A 14280-nucleotide genomic window follows, 5' to 3' on the forward strand; every position below is an offset into this window, starting at 1 on the left:
GTCGTGTCCCCCCCCAAATCAGCTCACCTTTGAATGAAGGTTCCTTCCTGTTTCTCAGCTGTTTGCTCCCTGTACCAGACTAACATCTGCTCCCACATCAACTGCTTCCTGTAAACCCCAAACATTTACAAACAGGCTGGGGAGAAGGTGGGGACGGGGGAGACTGTGCCAGGGAGTGGGTGAGGTGTGTTAATGCAAGGAGAGGGAAGGGGTGGATGCATTGGCAAGAAGATGGGACTGGATAAGTGAGGGAGGGGATGGAACTCCTCTTGAGGAGATGGTGGAACAAGGTGACCTGGGGAGAGGGTGGAACATGGTAGCCATCATCATTAGCAGTAACAATCAGACTTTCCCTGGGTGATTTAGCTTTTCACGCCTTTGACATTAGCCCTCAAGTGGTGCCGGACTTCGAAAAACCCAGCGCTTTGACATAAATTCCATTGCTGGGCCCAATTAAATCTATATATAGTCTTTATAGAGCCTAGCTAACGATCTATCCCTCACTCGGCATGCACGCCTCAGTAACCGCACAGGAACCGGTGCTCATTAAGATTGGGCTTTCTCTCCTTTAATTGTGACACTAGGCTCTCCATTTTGAAGGCTTTTGAGTGCAAACATCTTGCCAAACCTCATTTGTTTTACGATTTGCAGCCTGCAATTATTTGAAACACTTAACTTGTGGGACCACGTGAGGCCAGATTCATCAGTAACCAGGCTGGGGATTCGGAGGGAGCTGAGGTGCGTGGATCAGGAGTGGAGCTCAGGGACAGCATGAATTGCAAGTTGACCGACGTTGGGTGCTTGCAGGAAAGTTACGGGGGAGAGGCCAGGATTGTTGCTGGTCCTGGATGAAGATGCTCTGAACCCTCACTCCAGAGGCCTGAGCTAGTGGGGTGGGTTTTGTTTTTTCCTTGTGAATTCTCTGGCCTAGTGTAGAGAACTCAGTAGTCTTTTCCCTTCACCTTTATGTTTGCCCCATATGATCTCCCTCTGTTTATTGCTGGGAGTGTCACTGGCCGCACAGAGGAGAACCGGCTCACACAGATAGAGAGGGGAGTTGGGAATAACAAAGGAGGGAGGGACAGATCCTGGACACGGTGATAGGCAAAAATGAGTGTGTGACTTGAACAGGTAATTTACCCCAGCAGTGCCACGCAGCAGCCACATCGACCCCAAACTTAATTATTGTGTCATATGTCCTCGGCAGCTACTGCTGCTTCCAATTAACTCGCCTTAATTAAAGCGTCTGGTTTTCAACGTTCTGAGCATAGGAGAATAGATTTGCTGGAAGGGAGCTTTACGCTGAGAAGGAATAGTTTAGAGTGGCATGTGCATTGGCTGCGCTGGGAAAGGAGGGTGGCATGTGCATTGGCTGTGCTGGGACAGGGGAGTTGCGTTGGCATTGGCTGTGCTGGGAAAGGAGGGTGGCGTTGGCATTGGCTGTGCTGGGACAGGGGAGTGGCATTGGCATTGGCTGTGCTGGGAAAGGAGGGTGGCGTTGGCATTGGCTGTGCTGGGACAGGGGAGTGGCGTTGGCATTGGCTGTGCTGGGAAAGGAGGGTGGCGTTGGCATTGGCTGTGCTGGGACAGGGGAGTGGCGTTGGCATTGGCTGTGCTGGGAAAGGAGGGTGGCGTTGGCATTGGCTGTGCTGGGACAGGGGAGTGGCGTTGGCATTGGCTGTGCTGGGAAAGGAGGGTGGCATTGGCATTGGCTGTGCTGGGAAAGGAGGGTGGTGTTGGCATTGGCCGTGCTGGGACAGGGGAGTAGCGTTGGCATTGGCTGTGCTGGGAAAGGAGGGTGGCATGTGCATTGGCTGTGCTGGGAAAGGAGGGTGGCGTTGGCATTGACTGTGCTGGGAAAGGAGGGTGGCATTGGCATTGGCTGTGCTGGGAAAGGAGGGTGGTGTTGGCATTGGCTGTGCTGGAACAGGGGAGTAGCGTTGGCATTGGCTGTGCTGGGAAAGGAGGGTGGCGTTCGCATTGGCTGTGCTGGGACAGGGGAGTTGCGTTGGCATTGGCTGTGCTGGGAAAGGAGGGTGGAAATGGAACCCAGGATCCATTTCTAGCCCAGCCGAAGGGTCTCCTCTTAAACTGGTTTTACAATCATGTAAATAAAAATGTACTCCTGATTCACACCGGTATACGGTAGAGGTGGGTGGATCAGGCCCAGAGTTTGGTTTTCAGTTGGGTTCCTGCTTTTCACACACCTTCCTGCTGGGAATACGCACAGGAGTTGCAGAGACTTGCCTGAGATCACACGGTCAATGGCCCAAGCTGGATTGGCATCCCAGCGCTCCCAGAGTCCTTTGCACTAACCACATCCTCAGAAGCTTTGCTAAGGGAGCACAGAACCTGGTTCTTGGGTGGTTTTTGTCTCAAGCTATTCAACAAACAGCACTAGCGTGAATGCTCTATTCAGGGCTTTGAAATGAAATCAGCCTCTTTTAATCTTGCTGCTGCTTTTGGGGGGCCAGCCGAGGCTTGAAAGATAGGAGCAGCATTCTCTGAACCCACACAGCTTGACAGAGTCACGTTCAGTGTTTTGGAAATGTATCTTTTGACTATTGGGAAGGAAATTGGCTACTTAAGATGCCTTTTTGTACATTTAAATTGACTTAGTCCATCAGACTGAATAAATCCAGCTGCTATATTAACAGCCAATTATAACAGCAGAGATGGAGCAATAATTCATATTTTGACCAGAATGTCGGCAGCTTAGAAAAAAGGAATGTGTATATACTGAAATTATAAAAGAGTCAAAGATGGAAGCCAGCAAACGAGGGCTGAGCACATACCAGGAGCCTTGTATAATGGCAGAAGGGGGAGCCACGTTTCTAGCAGGATTAGCTGGCTACTGTCGATCAAATCCAAAACCTCAATCATTTTGTTTTAAATGACTCCATGTAACTCAGTTATACTAGAAAGAGATGAAAGATGTGGTTTTTGGAGGGAGCTGGTCCTACTTATGGTTAATGTAAAGATTGGAATTCAGGTTTGCAGTTGATTTGTGAGGAAGGGTGGCTTAGTGGTTAGGACACTCAGTCATAGGCACCGAACACCCACGGAAAAAAATTAGTGAGTGCTTAGCACCGGCAGCCAAGCTCCCCGCCCCCAGCACCCCTGCCGGTCAACTCCTCCCCGTCCCTCCCAGCACCTCCTGTATGCCGCGGAACAGCTGTTCAGTGGTGTGCAGGAGCCACTGGGAGGGAGGAGGAGGAATGGGGATGGGGCGTGCTTGGGGGGGGGAGGAGGTGGGGCAGGGGTGGGAAGAGGCGGGTTGGGGCCTTGGGGGTAGGGGTGGGGTGGGGTGGGACCAGGGGCGGAACAGTGGCAGGAAGAGGCATATGGGGGTGGGGCTTTGGGGAAGGGGTGGAGTTGGGGCGAGCCTGAGCGGGGGGAGGGGTCAAGCACCCCCTCCGAATAGAGAGGAAGTCGGCGCCTATGCACTCAGTTAGGACATGGGAGATTTAAGTTCAGCTCCTGGCTCTGCCACCAACTCCTTGTGTGACCCTGGGCAAATCATTCAATCGTAGTCTCTGTTTCCCGTCTGTAAGATGAGGATAGCAACACGTCCTTTATCTGTCTTGTCTATGTAGATTGCGAGCTCTTTGAGGCCAGGACAGCCTCTTACTAAGTGTATCTGCTGACAAGCACAATGGGGCCCGATGTTGGTGAGGCCTCTAGGCACAATATCCCAGCTTGTGCTGTTCTGCACCAGAGGCACCTCAATGTTTGGAATCTCCGATCTCAGCAGGGAAACACTCATCAGAATCCCACCTCGGTAGAAGATCACTCCTAAGAAGTGTCATCTGGAATGGTTTCAGTTTGTCAGAGAGGTGGGGTGGGAATTAGGTGTGCTGGAACATGGGGACCAGGGGCCATGGCCCTTCACCTTTTTACTGGCTGTAAGGGTGGGAATAGGTGATACAGGGAATAGGTGGGAGTGTGGGGAACAGGACGGGAGGGCTCGGGCAGGGCCTCGGTGTGAATGGGTGATGTGAGGGCAGGGGCTTGGCGGGAAAGGGTGGCACGGGGGGCAGGGCCACGGTTTGGGCACTGGTGGCCCCCCACTTTTAAGGCACTTCTGCTGCTCCTGGTGGGAATCAAAATCTGGTTTCAGAGATTGTTTCAGCCTTCACTACAGAAAATGTCTCCATTCCAATGCTTCTGTCAGTAATGATGAGGAGAAGACATGATCGCAGGGTTGTGTGGACTTTTCTTTTTCATCTATCTTTGGGGCAGCGTCAAAGGCTGATTGCTTCTAGAGGGCACAGACAGTTCTCGAAACTTTAGACTCACAGAGATGAGCTGAATTAATTGCAGATTATGTTCCAGGGTAAAATATGAGCTCTGATGTTGTCTTATTTGTTCAATGTTCCCTTCTCTTAAGCTGATGACCCCTTGGTGGCTTTCCTTTCAGTCACAGCTCCTTTTTCTGTAGTCTCTCCCTTTATTCATTAGAAGGTCTGACACTGCAGCTCAAGACATTTATCAGCATGGTACAATTGTAATTAATCTCACGATAAAGCTGCTTGAGATGAATTCATACAGGGCCCACTGTACCAGCAATAGCACACAATGATAGGAGTGGTTATGCTGGAGACCTCTCACTAGGGCCTACACCATGGAACATGGTGCATGGTTTGGTGTGAGTTCATACTGGGTAGTTGTGTGTCTTGGAGGCATTAACACAAAACAAGATGTGTTGCTGTAGCACATACCCATGTGTCTCCGGTTCACCAAATGGGATGCAAGCAGTACAGGGCCAGGTACACCTCTACCTCGATATAACGCTGTCCTCAGGAGCCAAAAAATCTTACTGCGTTATAGGTGAAACGGCGTTATATCGAACTTGCTTTGATCCACCGGAGTGAGCAGCCCCGCCCCCCTGGAGCACTGCTTTACCGCGTTATATCCGAATTCATGTTATATCGGGTGGCGTTATATTAAGGTAGCGGTGTATGTGAAATAACCATACACCCTAGGTCCTGCTGTTGCTATCACTGGATGGCTGAATGGTGATCAGATACCACAGTGATGGGCAATTATACAAAAACCTACATAGGTAGCTAATTTCTGTTACATCTTTGCAACAATTTGCCAATGAGGCCACCCCACCTGGGTGGTTAACACAGGAGCTTGGAGCGGCAGCTTGGAGGCATGGATAAAGTCAGAAACCTTGCCACTAGAGGGGGACAAAGAGACACTGTGGCAATGTGTCAATTGGCAACAGCATTGGGCTAGGATAGGAAAACCAGGAAGTGAAACTGTGTGTAAACAGAAAGCCCAAGCGGAACGAAGTGCGGCGTATAAACAACCACCGGGATTGGTTGAAAATTATAGGAGGTTTTGAAATTCCTTCAGCTGCCCTAAGCTAAGGTGGTGTTGGAGCTGAAGTCCAGGGGGCCCGAGGGCTAGAGGAATGATAGCTGCACATGGATGCACATGGAAAATAAAAGAGCTGGAGTTTCCAGAAGAAAAGATGGGCTTGTGGGCAACGCCTGGTGTGCGATTTATTGACCAAGGAAATATTCACCATGGAGTAGGCGTGGCAGAGAGGTCTGGAGACAAGAGAACAGGAGAGAGCTCTTAGAACGGAAGAACAGCCAAGTGGTTGTAGGCTGTTATCCCAGGACTGGGTGCATGTCCCTGCTCCACCCCAGACTTCCTGTGTGCCCTTGGTCAAGGCACTTAGTCTTCCTGTGCTTTAGTTCCCATCAGTAAAACGGGGATAATAGGACTGCACCAGCTCACTAGGGTGTTGTGAGGATCAGATGCTGTGATAAAGGGGGGCCATGTAAGTCCCAGAGAGAGGTATCTAGAGAGCTACTTTCAGAGCCTGCGTTACCAGTTCAGGCCCCGCAGTTGCCCTCCGGGGCATAAGCCGAAGGTGTGTTGATCAGATGAATTAGCAATTTAGCAATGCGTTCTAGAGCCGTGCTTTGCAAACAGGCTGTCTGCTGTGCTGAGCCCGGGTCTGTCCAAACAGAACCGTGTGACTGAAGCAATAGGGGGCAGTATGTGTGGGGAGGTGTGGACGTGAGCCTGTGCATGGGTGTTTGTTTCAGTGCTGTGTGTGTGAGCAGGGGAGAGGGAGGTATGGGGCTGAATTCCCCTGGTGTAACACCATTGATTGTTATAGGGTTGTGCCAGGTTGGAATTTGGACCAACGTGTGTTACAAACAGCTTTATTCAGAGGCCGCACTGCAGCATTCCCTGCGCGGCTGGCCTGGGTTGCTCTGCACAGGTTCCTTTCTGAGAGGCTTGGCTCCAGAAGATTGCTGCAGCAAGGAGCGTGAATGGCTTCACAGCCTGCGCTCCAGAAAGGAACTGGGAGCAGAGCAGCAAGACTGAAATGTTCTCTCCCTTCCTCCCGCAGCTGACCAGAGTGCCTGTGGAGTCGTGCGGGCAGTACAAGACCTGCAGCACGTGCCTGGGCTCCGGGGACCCCCACTGTGGCTGGTGTGTGCTTCACAACACGTGAGTACGGCCCGATGGCATTTCCCTCCATCTGGCCCTGCCTCCCTTGCCCCAGGGTGCTTTTCTCACTCTCTACCGGGGCACGCAGCAAAGCTGCAAATGGACAGGTCTGTCCCTGGTGGGGCACAAGACATCACTCGAAAATGCGATCCGAGCAGCTCTGTTGGGGCCTCGGAGACTCAGAGAGAGTGTCCTTGCTGAAGCAGTCGTCTTCCTTTCACTTCGAATGGTAAAGAAAATCACAGAGACAAGGCAGTCTGGGTTTCTTCCTTCTGAGTGCACATGTGAATGGATAAGGAGAGACTCAGCAAGACCCTGATCCAGAGTCCATTGAAATCAATGGAAAAGCTCCTGTCTGCTCCACTTTGTTTTGAATCAGGCCCATTCGCTCTTACAGTTTCTTTTTCGAGGACAAATCCATTCCCTTCTCCAAGGGATAGGGCAGCAGGACCAAGGCTGGGGCGAGACTCAGACACATGTCTCAAGTGCACTGTAGGACCTGACTCTCCACTGCTTACATTGTTTGACCGCTGTTGATTTCAAGGGAGGTACTCCTGCTTTACACTATCATGAGAGGAGAATCAGGACCTCAGGATTCCATGGGCACAGGGGGCCAAATTCAAAGGTAATTTGTAAGGGGGAACTGCCCCCTTTCAGCTCAGCGGAGTGTTAACTCTGAAACCTAGTGACAACAATTTAAATGTCAGCCCAACTGTTTCAATGCTGATTGTTTTAAGCAGAACCATTTGGCTCCTCGGGGACAGTGGGCAAAGTCTGGGTAGATAATTTCCACCCTACATGGGTCCCAGTATCAGTGTCCAGGGAGGAGTCTGCTCACTAAAATGGCACTGCAGGGAAGGAGGCCATACTCTGAAATACAGCCTTGCCAGGGCCTCTAGAATGAATGCAGAACTTCAGCTGAGGTGGTCCCAGGCCCTGCTGACATTGCAGCACTTTGTATTGTTTTCCTTTGACCTTGAGGCTTCCTCTCACTAACCTCAACACCCCCCCCCCGCCCCTTCTGCCCTGCAGAGAACCCTCTTCCAGTGCCAGAGAGAGCTGGGTCTCAGGTGTGTCGAGCTCAAGGCTGGGGCAGGCTGTGAATGGTGGGGTAGCATCACATGCCAACGGAGCCTGTGGCCTGATCTTCATGGCCATATATAGACCAGCAGAGTGCAGCTGGGGCGGCGGGGACAGTGCTGTTAATAGCCTACAGATGCTTTGCTTGAGTCTCAATGGTCTTCAGCAGGGAAAGAGGCTCACTGCATGGTTATTCCTCCCCTGTATTCACAGCCCTGTCCTTCACGAGTTATGGCAAGCTGCCATCCAACAGAGGACAACTTGGACATAGCAATGCCCTTTGGAGGCCAGCAGCGCCACTCCTACCTGTGGCTATCAGGGGTTGCTGGAGAGTGGAGTGAAATGAGCCCGCTGCTGGTAGCGCTAAGGAGGTTCATATAAATCAGCCCCCAGGTGGTTCACACCCCATGAGCTGACCCCATCAACTCCTGGGGTGTGAAACCACCAAGGTTTGCTTGATTTCAGATCAGAGCCACGTGGCCTGACTAAATATGCCCAAAACGAGGAGTCAGGCCCCGCCTTTGCTTAGGCCCTGGGCTCCCTCAGTAGATCCTGGGCACACCTGGCCTGAGTTGAGGTTTGTAAACGTTACCCCAGCTATACCGAGCAAGCTGCATCCAGGGCCCTGCTAGTCCCTCTTGGTCTGAGAACGTGAGGCCAGCATTTGTATTCAACAGCCAGCTTTGGTGTATTCTCCCGCTGCTTTTCTTCTCCCGGGTCCACCACCGTGATACCCGAGCAGACTGCTTTTTGCTATCAGTGACCTAGCCAATGAAGGGGCCCACCTCTTCTGTATCAAGGACCTGCGTGGATTGCCATTATTGACTTGTTTATGTAGCATCTTTCACTGGAATCAGTCAGCTTTATGTCAAATGACCCTCACGGGACAGAGGGATTGGCTGGCTTGGTAATGGGCCTCTCACCTCTAAGTCATCAGCTCCATCCGGCCTGACCCCATAGTGACTGAATGCTGTTAGTGTCTGATCGGTGCTCGGTGGCTCTCGGTTCATTTCCTAGCAGGCGGGTGTCAACAGCCCAACAAACAGCCACCTTGTGTGCACTGATTGGTCTCTTCGGTGGGGGTCTCTGCAGAGCAGCGTGCCCAGCTCTAGAGATGGTTCTTCTGGGTTCAGGTTGAGGCATATTGGAGGCATCAGCATAGGGGAACCGTATGGTGCCTCTGCCAGCCCTGCACCCTTTGTGTAGGCACGGGGGCAGAGTCAGGGCTGTCAAAGCACGCTGAACCGCCCCCCGTCCCCTGTGGGATCTGGCGCTGTGTGGCTGCTGATCACGTGCAGCGTATTCTGAGGGTGTGAGGAGTGACAGATCCTCCCTCCTACCCAAGTCTATAGGAACCTGAAGAACACTTTGGTGTGACTCAGTCACCCATCACTGCTGAGAACCCCCCAGGCACCTCTCGGTCTAAACATGAGCCTCTACTACTGGAGCTGAAGGACTCATTCCTTTAGCAGAGAGCAGTAGCAGGCTGTTATCCTGTGTGGAGCGGGGGCACCGGTACATTTGTCCAGTGCAGTGCATTAGTTTGATGATGATGGTGATAGTGATGTATGAAGCACACGGCCGCATCCCCAAGGTGCCTGAGCTGTGGCACAATCATCATGAATATGTCACGTATCCCCTCCTCTCCAAACCAAGAACCAAACCCGGCCGCCTCCGTACCGAGCGGGAATGGGGGGCCCTGCCCAGGGTCTAGCATTAAAAAGCAGCTCAGACAATCATTGGACGTTGGGGGATGGAGATGCAGATAAGGCAGGGAGGGTATTTCCATTGTCTAGCTAAATCCCATTCATTTACCTGCGAGGCGAAGGTGGAGTCCCTGAACGGTGGGTGAAGTTAGAGCACAGACCCAGGTGTGACGTCATTTCTTCTGTTTGAGGAAGCGGGTAAATCTGGGTCTCCAGGTCTGGCCTGGAGAAGTAGGTGTCGTTGCTCCCCGACTGGCTCAGTGATTGGGATTCCAGATGCATAGAAGAGACCATCACACCACATTAGCTGCTGATTGAACCACGGCAATACCAGATAGTTCATCTCAGGCTACTGCTGCAGCCACCCGGGACAGTGGCCGGGATCAAGCAATCAATGCACCTAGCAATGAATCCCCGGAGAGAGAAAAGGGGCAGAGACAACTGCAGATTGCACAGCAGCTGGGTGCAAGGGAGCTGAAGGAAATGCTGGCCAGCGTATAGTAGGGAAGGGAGAACTGGATTCAATAGCCTAGGAATCCCCCATGCAAACCTTCCCCCCAACACGCTCCTTCTCCTCCCTAAGGAGGAAGGATGGCCTTGTAGTTAATACACCAGCCAGCACAGCAGGATTCCTGGGTTCTAGTCCCAACTTTAGGACAGACCTGGGTCCTTACTGCTTAACCTCTGCTTCCTCCTCTGTAAATGGGGCTGCCCTTTATTTACATGCCTTACGGTAGGGCCACGAGGGCTAATTCACCTTGGGTTTTGAGGTGCTCAGAAAGGAAAACATGTACATCCTCCCTCTAAATTCCTTTCCTTTGTCCTGCTTCCCAGGCGTGAGCTCTGCGCCAGTGCTCCCCATGGCCTCTCCTGTCCTTGGGGAAAGCTGCTGTGTGCCTAGAACCCGAGTCCTCCCTTGCTTCCCCCAGTGCCACGCCACTGACCTCGGGAAGTTACTGCTGGGGAGGGGAGAATCAGGCTCTACGGGTTTTATTAGGAAACCGTACAAGTCAATGACCACAACTCCCTAAGAAAAGACGACAGTGCTGTGGCCACTTCACCACTCTCTGCTCTTGCCTCGTTGTCCTGTTCCCGCCCCACTGCTTCCTGGATCCACTCTCCAAAGCGCCTGTAATACGTCTGGTGGGGCTGGGTGAGCAAGTTTGGCTCCAGTTAGAACCACCCGGCCTTGCAAAGGACACGTCGCCCTTAAACCAAACCTGGAGTGAACTAGGCACTTGGAGGTCTGAGAAGGTGCCAGGGATTCTTTGTCTTCTCTGTGATCTCTGTGGGTTTTTTTTTATTTGCCTGCCTCTGCCCCTCAAGCTGGGCTTGGAAGCAGAAGGGCCAAATCACATGAGCCAGGCTGTCCGGGGATTCCAGCCAGGCAAGCAGCAGGCAGTGCCAGATATCCCTGGTCTCACATAACTTCCAGATCCTGTTCTGCAGAGTTAAGCTGTCCAGCTGTCTCAGGATAGCAGCACCTGGGTGTTTGGGTCCTTATTGGCACTGGCCCTTGGAACGTTGTGAAGTGCATTAATCAGCCTTTTCTAGACATGCTGTACAATCAACCCCCCACCCCTCCGCCCACGCGAGATCTCCAGGAAAACCTGTCAGATCCACTGCCCGTCACTAGTGTTAATACATCACCCTATGTCACCATTCAGCCAAGGGTCTCAAATGCTTCAGAAGCAGGAAGGAGTCCAGCCTCCTTTGAGGTAAAATGATCCCTGTTTTACAGGTGGGGAAACTGAGGCACGGAGCAGGGACGTGACTTGTCCAAGCTCTCGCTGAAAGAGTAGGAATGGAACTCACAGCTCCAGACAGCCAGGCATGTGCCTTAAGTACAAGATACTCCTTCCTCTCCTGTATCAATCATCTTTAATTAATGGCAGTGCAGGGTTATGCCGTGGGCATGCCGTAAATTGCTCACCTAACGGAGAAGGGTTGCCTGTCGGGTGTGCGTAGCTGTCTGTTTATTTCTAGAGTGCTTCTCACTGTTGGATCCGAGCATCAGTAACTGAGGTCCTCAGTGCACGCTGCTTCTAAGGTTACCCCACAGCCCCATCCATCAGTTCCCTGGAAGCTCTGAGTCTCCAGCCGGTGAACTCTAGTGAATGCTTTAGCCCGGAGCGCTGGGAGCTGGGATGGTGTCTGGTGACTGCTTTGTGATCCAACTTTGCATTGCGATCCTGAATTCTCTGTGCAAGGGGCAATGTGCCAGCGCCCAGGAATTGATTTCTGTGACTCTCCCATCCTAATCTTACAGGGGGAAACTTGACTCTATTGAGGGGGAGGGCGGGGGGGGGGGGGAAGCGTGAGGAGGGGGTAGGGAGGGACATTGATTGGCTTCTCCATAGCCCGGAAGAGAGCCGCTCACTGGAGCTTTGCATTGCTGTATCTCTAGCTCTCATCTCATTCCTCTCCTTTCAGTGGCTCAGCTCCCCTCCGGGGCTGCGTTTAGGCCTCTTTAGGCTGTGATGAATCATTTAGATGGTGTAAATTGAAAATGTGGGGCTCGGCTCCTGCGCAGGTCTCCGGGGAGGCTGAGGGAGGGGCGGTAACCAGGCTGAAAAGTTAATAGCTGGCACAGAGAGCCCAAGTGCCTAGGACAGAAGGCAGCTGGTGACCCAAGGCCAACTGCAAGGTCACGCTAGTGTCACTGAACCAGAGCCCGAGGAGGGGAGGACGAAAGTTTTCTCTCAGTGGGAAACAAATCGCTGCTTTTCCACTTGCTGCTGCAAGAGGCATCGTCGTGCCAACCAGTCTCTGAGCCGAGCCCGGCCCAGCAGTGCCCTCCAAATCTGGGGAGGGACCCCAGACCTCGCCACCTCCCTCCGCTTGCCCTGCCTCTGGGCTTTCTCCAAACGGTGTCTCAGTGCTTCCCAGCCATGGAACAGCTGAGGATTGAGGGACTGACAGGAGCAAGGAGGCGGTAGAGGAGCGGACTCACCCCATGCGGCGCCTCCTGTTGGTGACTTCCGGGAATTAGCTCGTTCCAGCTCCAGAGCGCCCTCTGCAGGCCGGTGATCCGCCTGTCCTCTGGCCCTGTGTCCTGCCCTGGACCCCGGTGCCCTTTTACCTGGGGTGCTGCCCCCTGGCAGTAACCCCTCAGTCTTAGGGTCTCCCCTCCCTGGGGAACCCCCACCCACTATTCCCACCTCGCCTCAGTATAAGGCTACTGCCAGTCATCGTCTAGCCCCACGCCCTGGGGCAGACTGCAGTATCAGCCTACTCATCACTGGCAAGGCTGGGTTTGGACCTGCTGCCTTGACCTAGCCCTGGGCTGCCCTCTGCAACCCCCAGTACCTTTTAGCCCAATGCTAGGCCGCAGCCTGGGGCTTTCCAGGCTGGAGCTCCCCAGCTCCTCTGCCTTTCCCCAGCCCTGCTCCACTCAGGTACCCTGTCTCTGCTCCCTACAGCCAGGCCCTTCTCTCTCTGAATGCAGGGAGAGACTTTTGAGCTCCTGGCTCCCAGCCTCTTATACAGGGCCGGCTCCAGGCACCAGCGCTCCAAGCGTGTGCCTGGGGTGGCAAGCCACGGGGGGCGCCCTTCCGGTCCCCGGGGGGGGTGGCAGTCAGGCAGCCTCTGGTGGCGCGCCTGCGGGAGGTCCGTGGATTCGGCGGCGGGTACGCCGAAGCCACTGGACCGGCGGACCTCCCGCAGGCGCGCTGCCAAAGGCAGCCTGCCTGCGTGCTTGGGGTGGCTAAAATGCTAGAGCCGCCCTTGCTCTTATACAGGCCAGCTGTGGCCTGATTGGGGTATGGCCCAGCTGCGGCCGCTTCCCCAATCAGCCCGGCTTTTAGTGCTGCAGCCCTCTCCAGGGCCGCTTTCAAGCCCTTCCAGGCAGGAGGGGGTGTCCACCCCGCTACAGAGGCAAATGGAAGGATCCTCCCCAGATGTTTGATCATGACTCCAAGACCGTTGGAGAGTGGCTCAGTCTCAAGCGAGGAACGTATATTTTAGCATGGGGGATAAACCTGCTGTGTCCATAGTTCCCCCTCCCTATTTGGATTGGGGGGGGGGAGTCACTGGCTTGTGGCCATATGAATACCTGTGCAGCATCTTGCACACACCTGGCTGTGGCCAGGCGCACAGGGATCCATGCCAGTCCCAGCATGCAAAAACACACACACCGACAAACACCTGCCCAAAGCACACACATCTACAGCCCAATGCACCAGCACCCCTAACCACTCCCAGCATGCACAAGCACCCCCCGTCTTCCCGCAGCGACGCTCTTGCCTGTCATGCAACTCACACGTGCCAAAACAGACACGCACACAGAGACACGCATGCAAACGTATGCTGCATAAATGCGCACTGGCCAACACCTCTCACTCCCTCACGCACACACGCTGAGTTACATGGTTGCCTCACTCCCAAACCTGGACGCCCACCACCCCACGTCAGTCTCGCCAGCTGCAGCAGAGGGCCTGTGCCACTTACTGAGATGAAAGAGTGTGAAAACACCCTCCTCTTCACAGACGTCCCCCGCTCCTGCAAACACACATGGTGACCAGTTAGGACAGGGGTCGGCAGCCTTTCCGAAGTGGGGTGCTGAGTCTTCATTTATTCACTCCAATGTAAGGTTTCGCGTGCCAGTAATACGTTTGAATGTTTTTAGAAGGTCTCTTTCTATAAGTCTATAATATATAATTCAACAATTGTTGTATGGAAAGTAAATAAGGTTTTAAAAATGTTTAAGAAGCTTCATTTAAAATTCAATTAAAATGCAGAGCCCCCTGGACTGGTGGCCAGGACCCGGGCAGTGTGAGTGCCACTGAAAATCAGCTCGTGTGCCGCCTTCGGCACGCCTGCCATAGGTTGCCTACCCCTGAGTTAGGATCTTAGCAATGTACAGTACCAAGTTAGGCCACAAGCTGCTGTCCTGCTGTTGACATACCAGGTTCCTCCGGCCTTGAGCAGCAGCAGCGTGGAGCTAGGACGTGGTTGCAATGACTGCGGGAAGGGGATTCTTTCTTGAGTCTGCTGGGTGGAGGCTGGGCTGCCT

General features: G+C 53.3%; 1 protein-coding gene across 1 annotated transcript in view; it reads left to right on the forward strand.

Annotated features, from left to right (window-relative positions):
• The window catches only part of PLXNA4 (plexin A4), a gene marked incomplete in the record, with an annotated part of 626278 nt that overhangs the window by 387340 nt on the left and 224658 nt on the right, over positions 1 to 14280 (forward strand). Inside the window, 1 exon segment of the mRNA XM_034764290.1 lies at positions 6380 to 6480. Coding sequence (XP_034620181.1) covers positions 6380 to 6480 — 101 coding nt within the window.

Source organism: Trachemys scripta, chromosome 1, assembly GCF_013100865.1.
Source record: "Trachemys scripta elegans isolate TJP31775 chromosome 1, CAS_Tse_1.0, whole genome shotgun sequence".
Classification (NCBI taxonomy): domain Eukaryota; kingdom Metazoa; phylum Chordata; order Testudines; family Emydidae; genus Trachemys; species Trachemys scripta.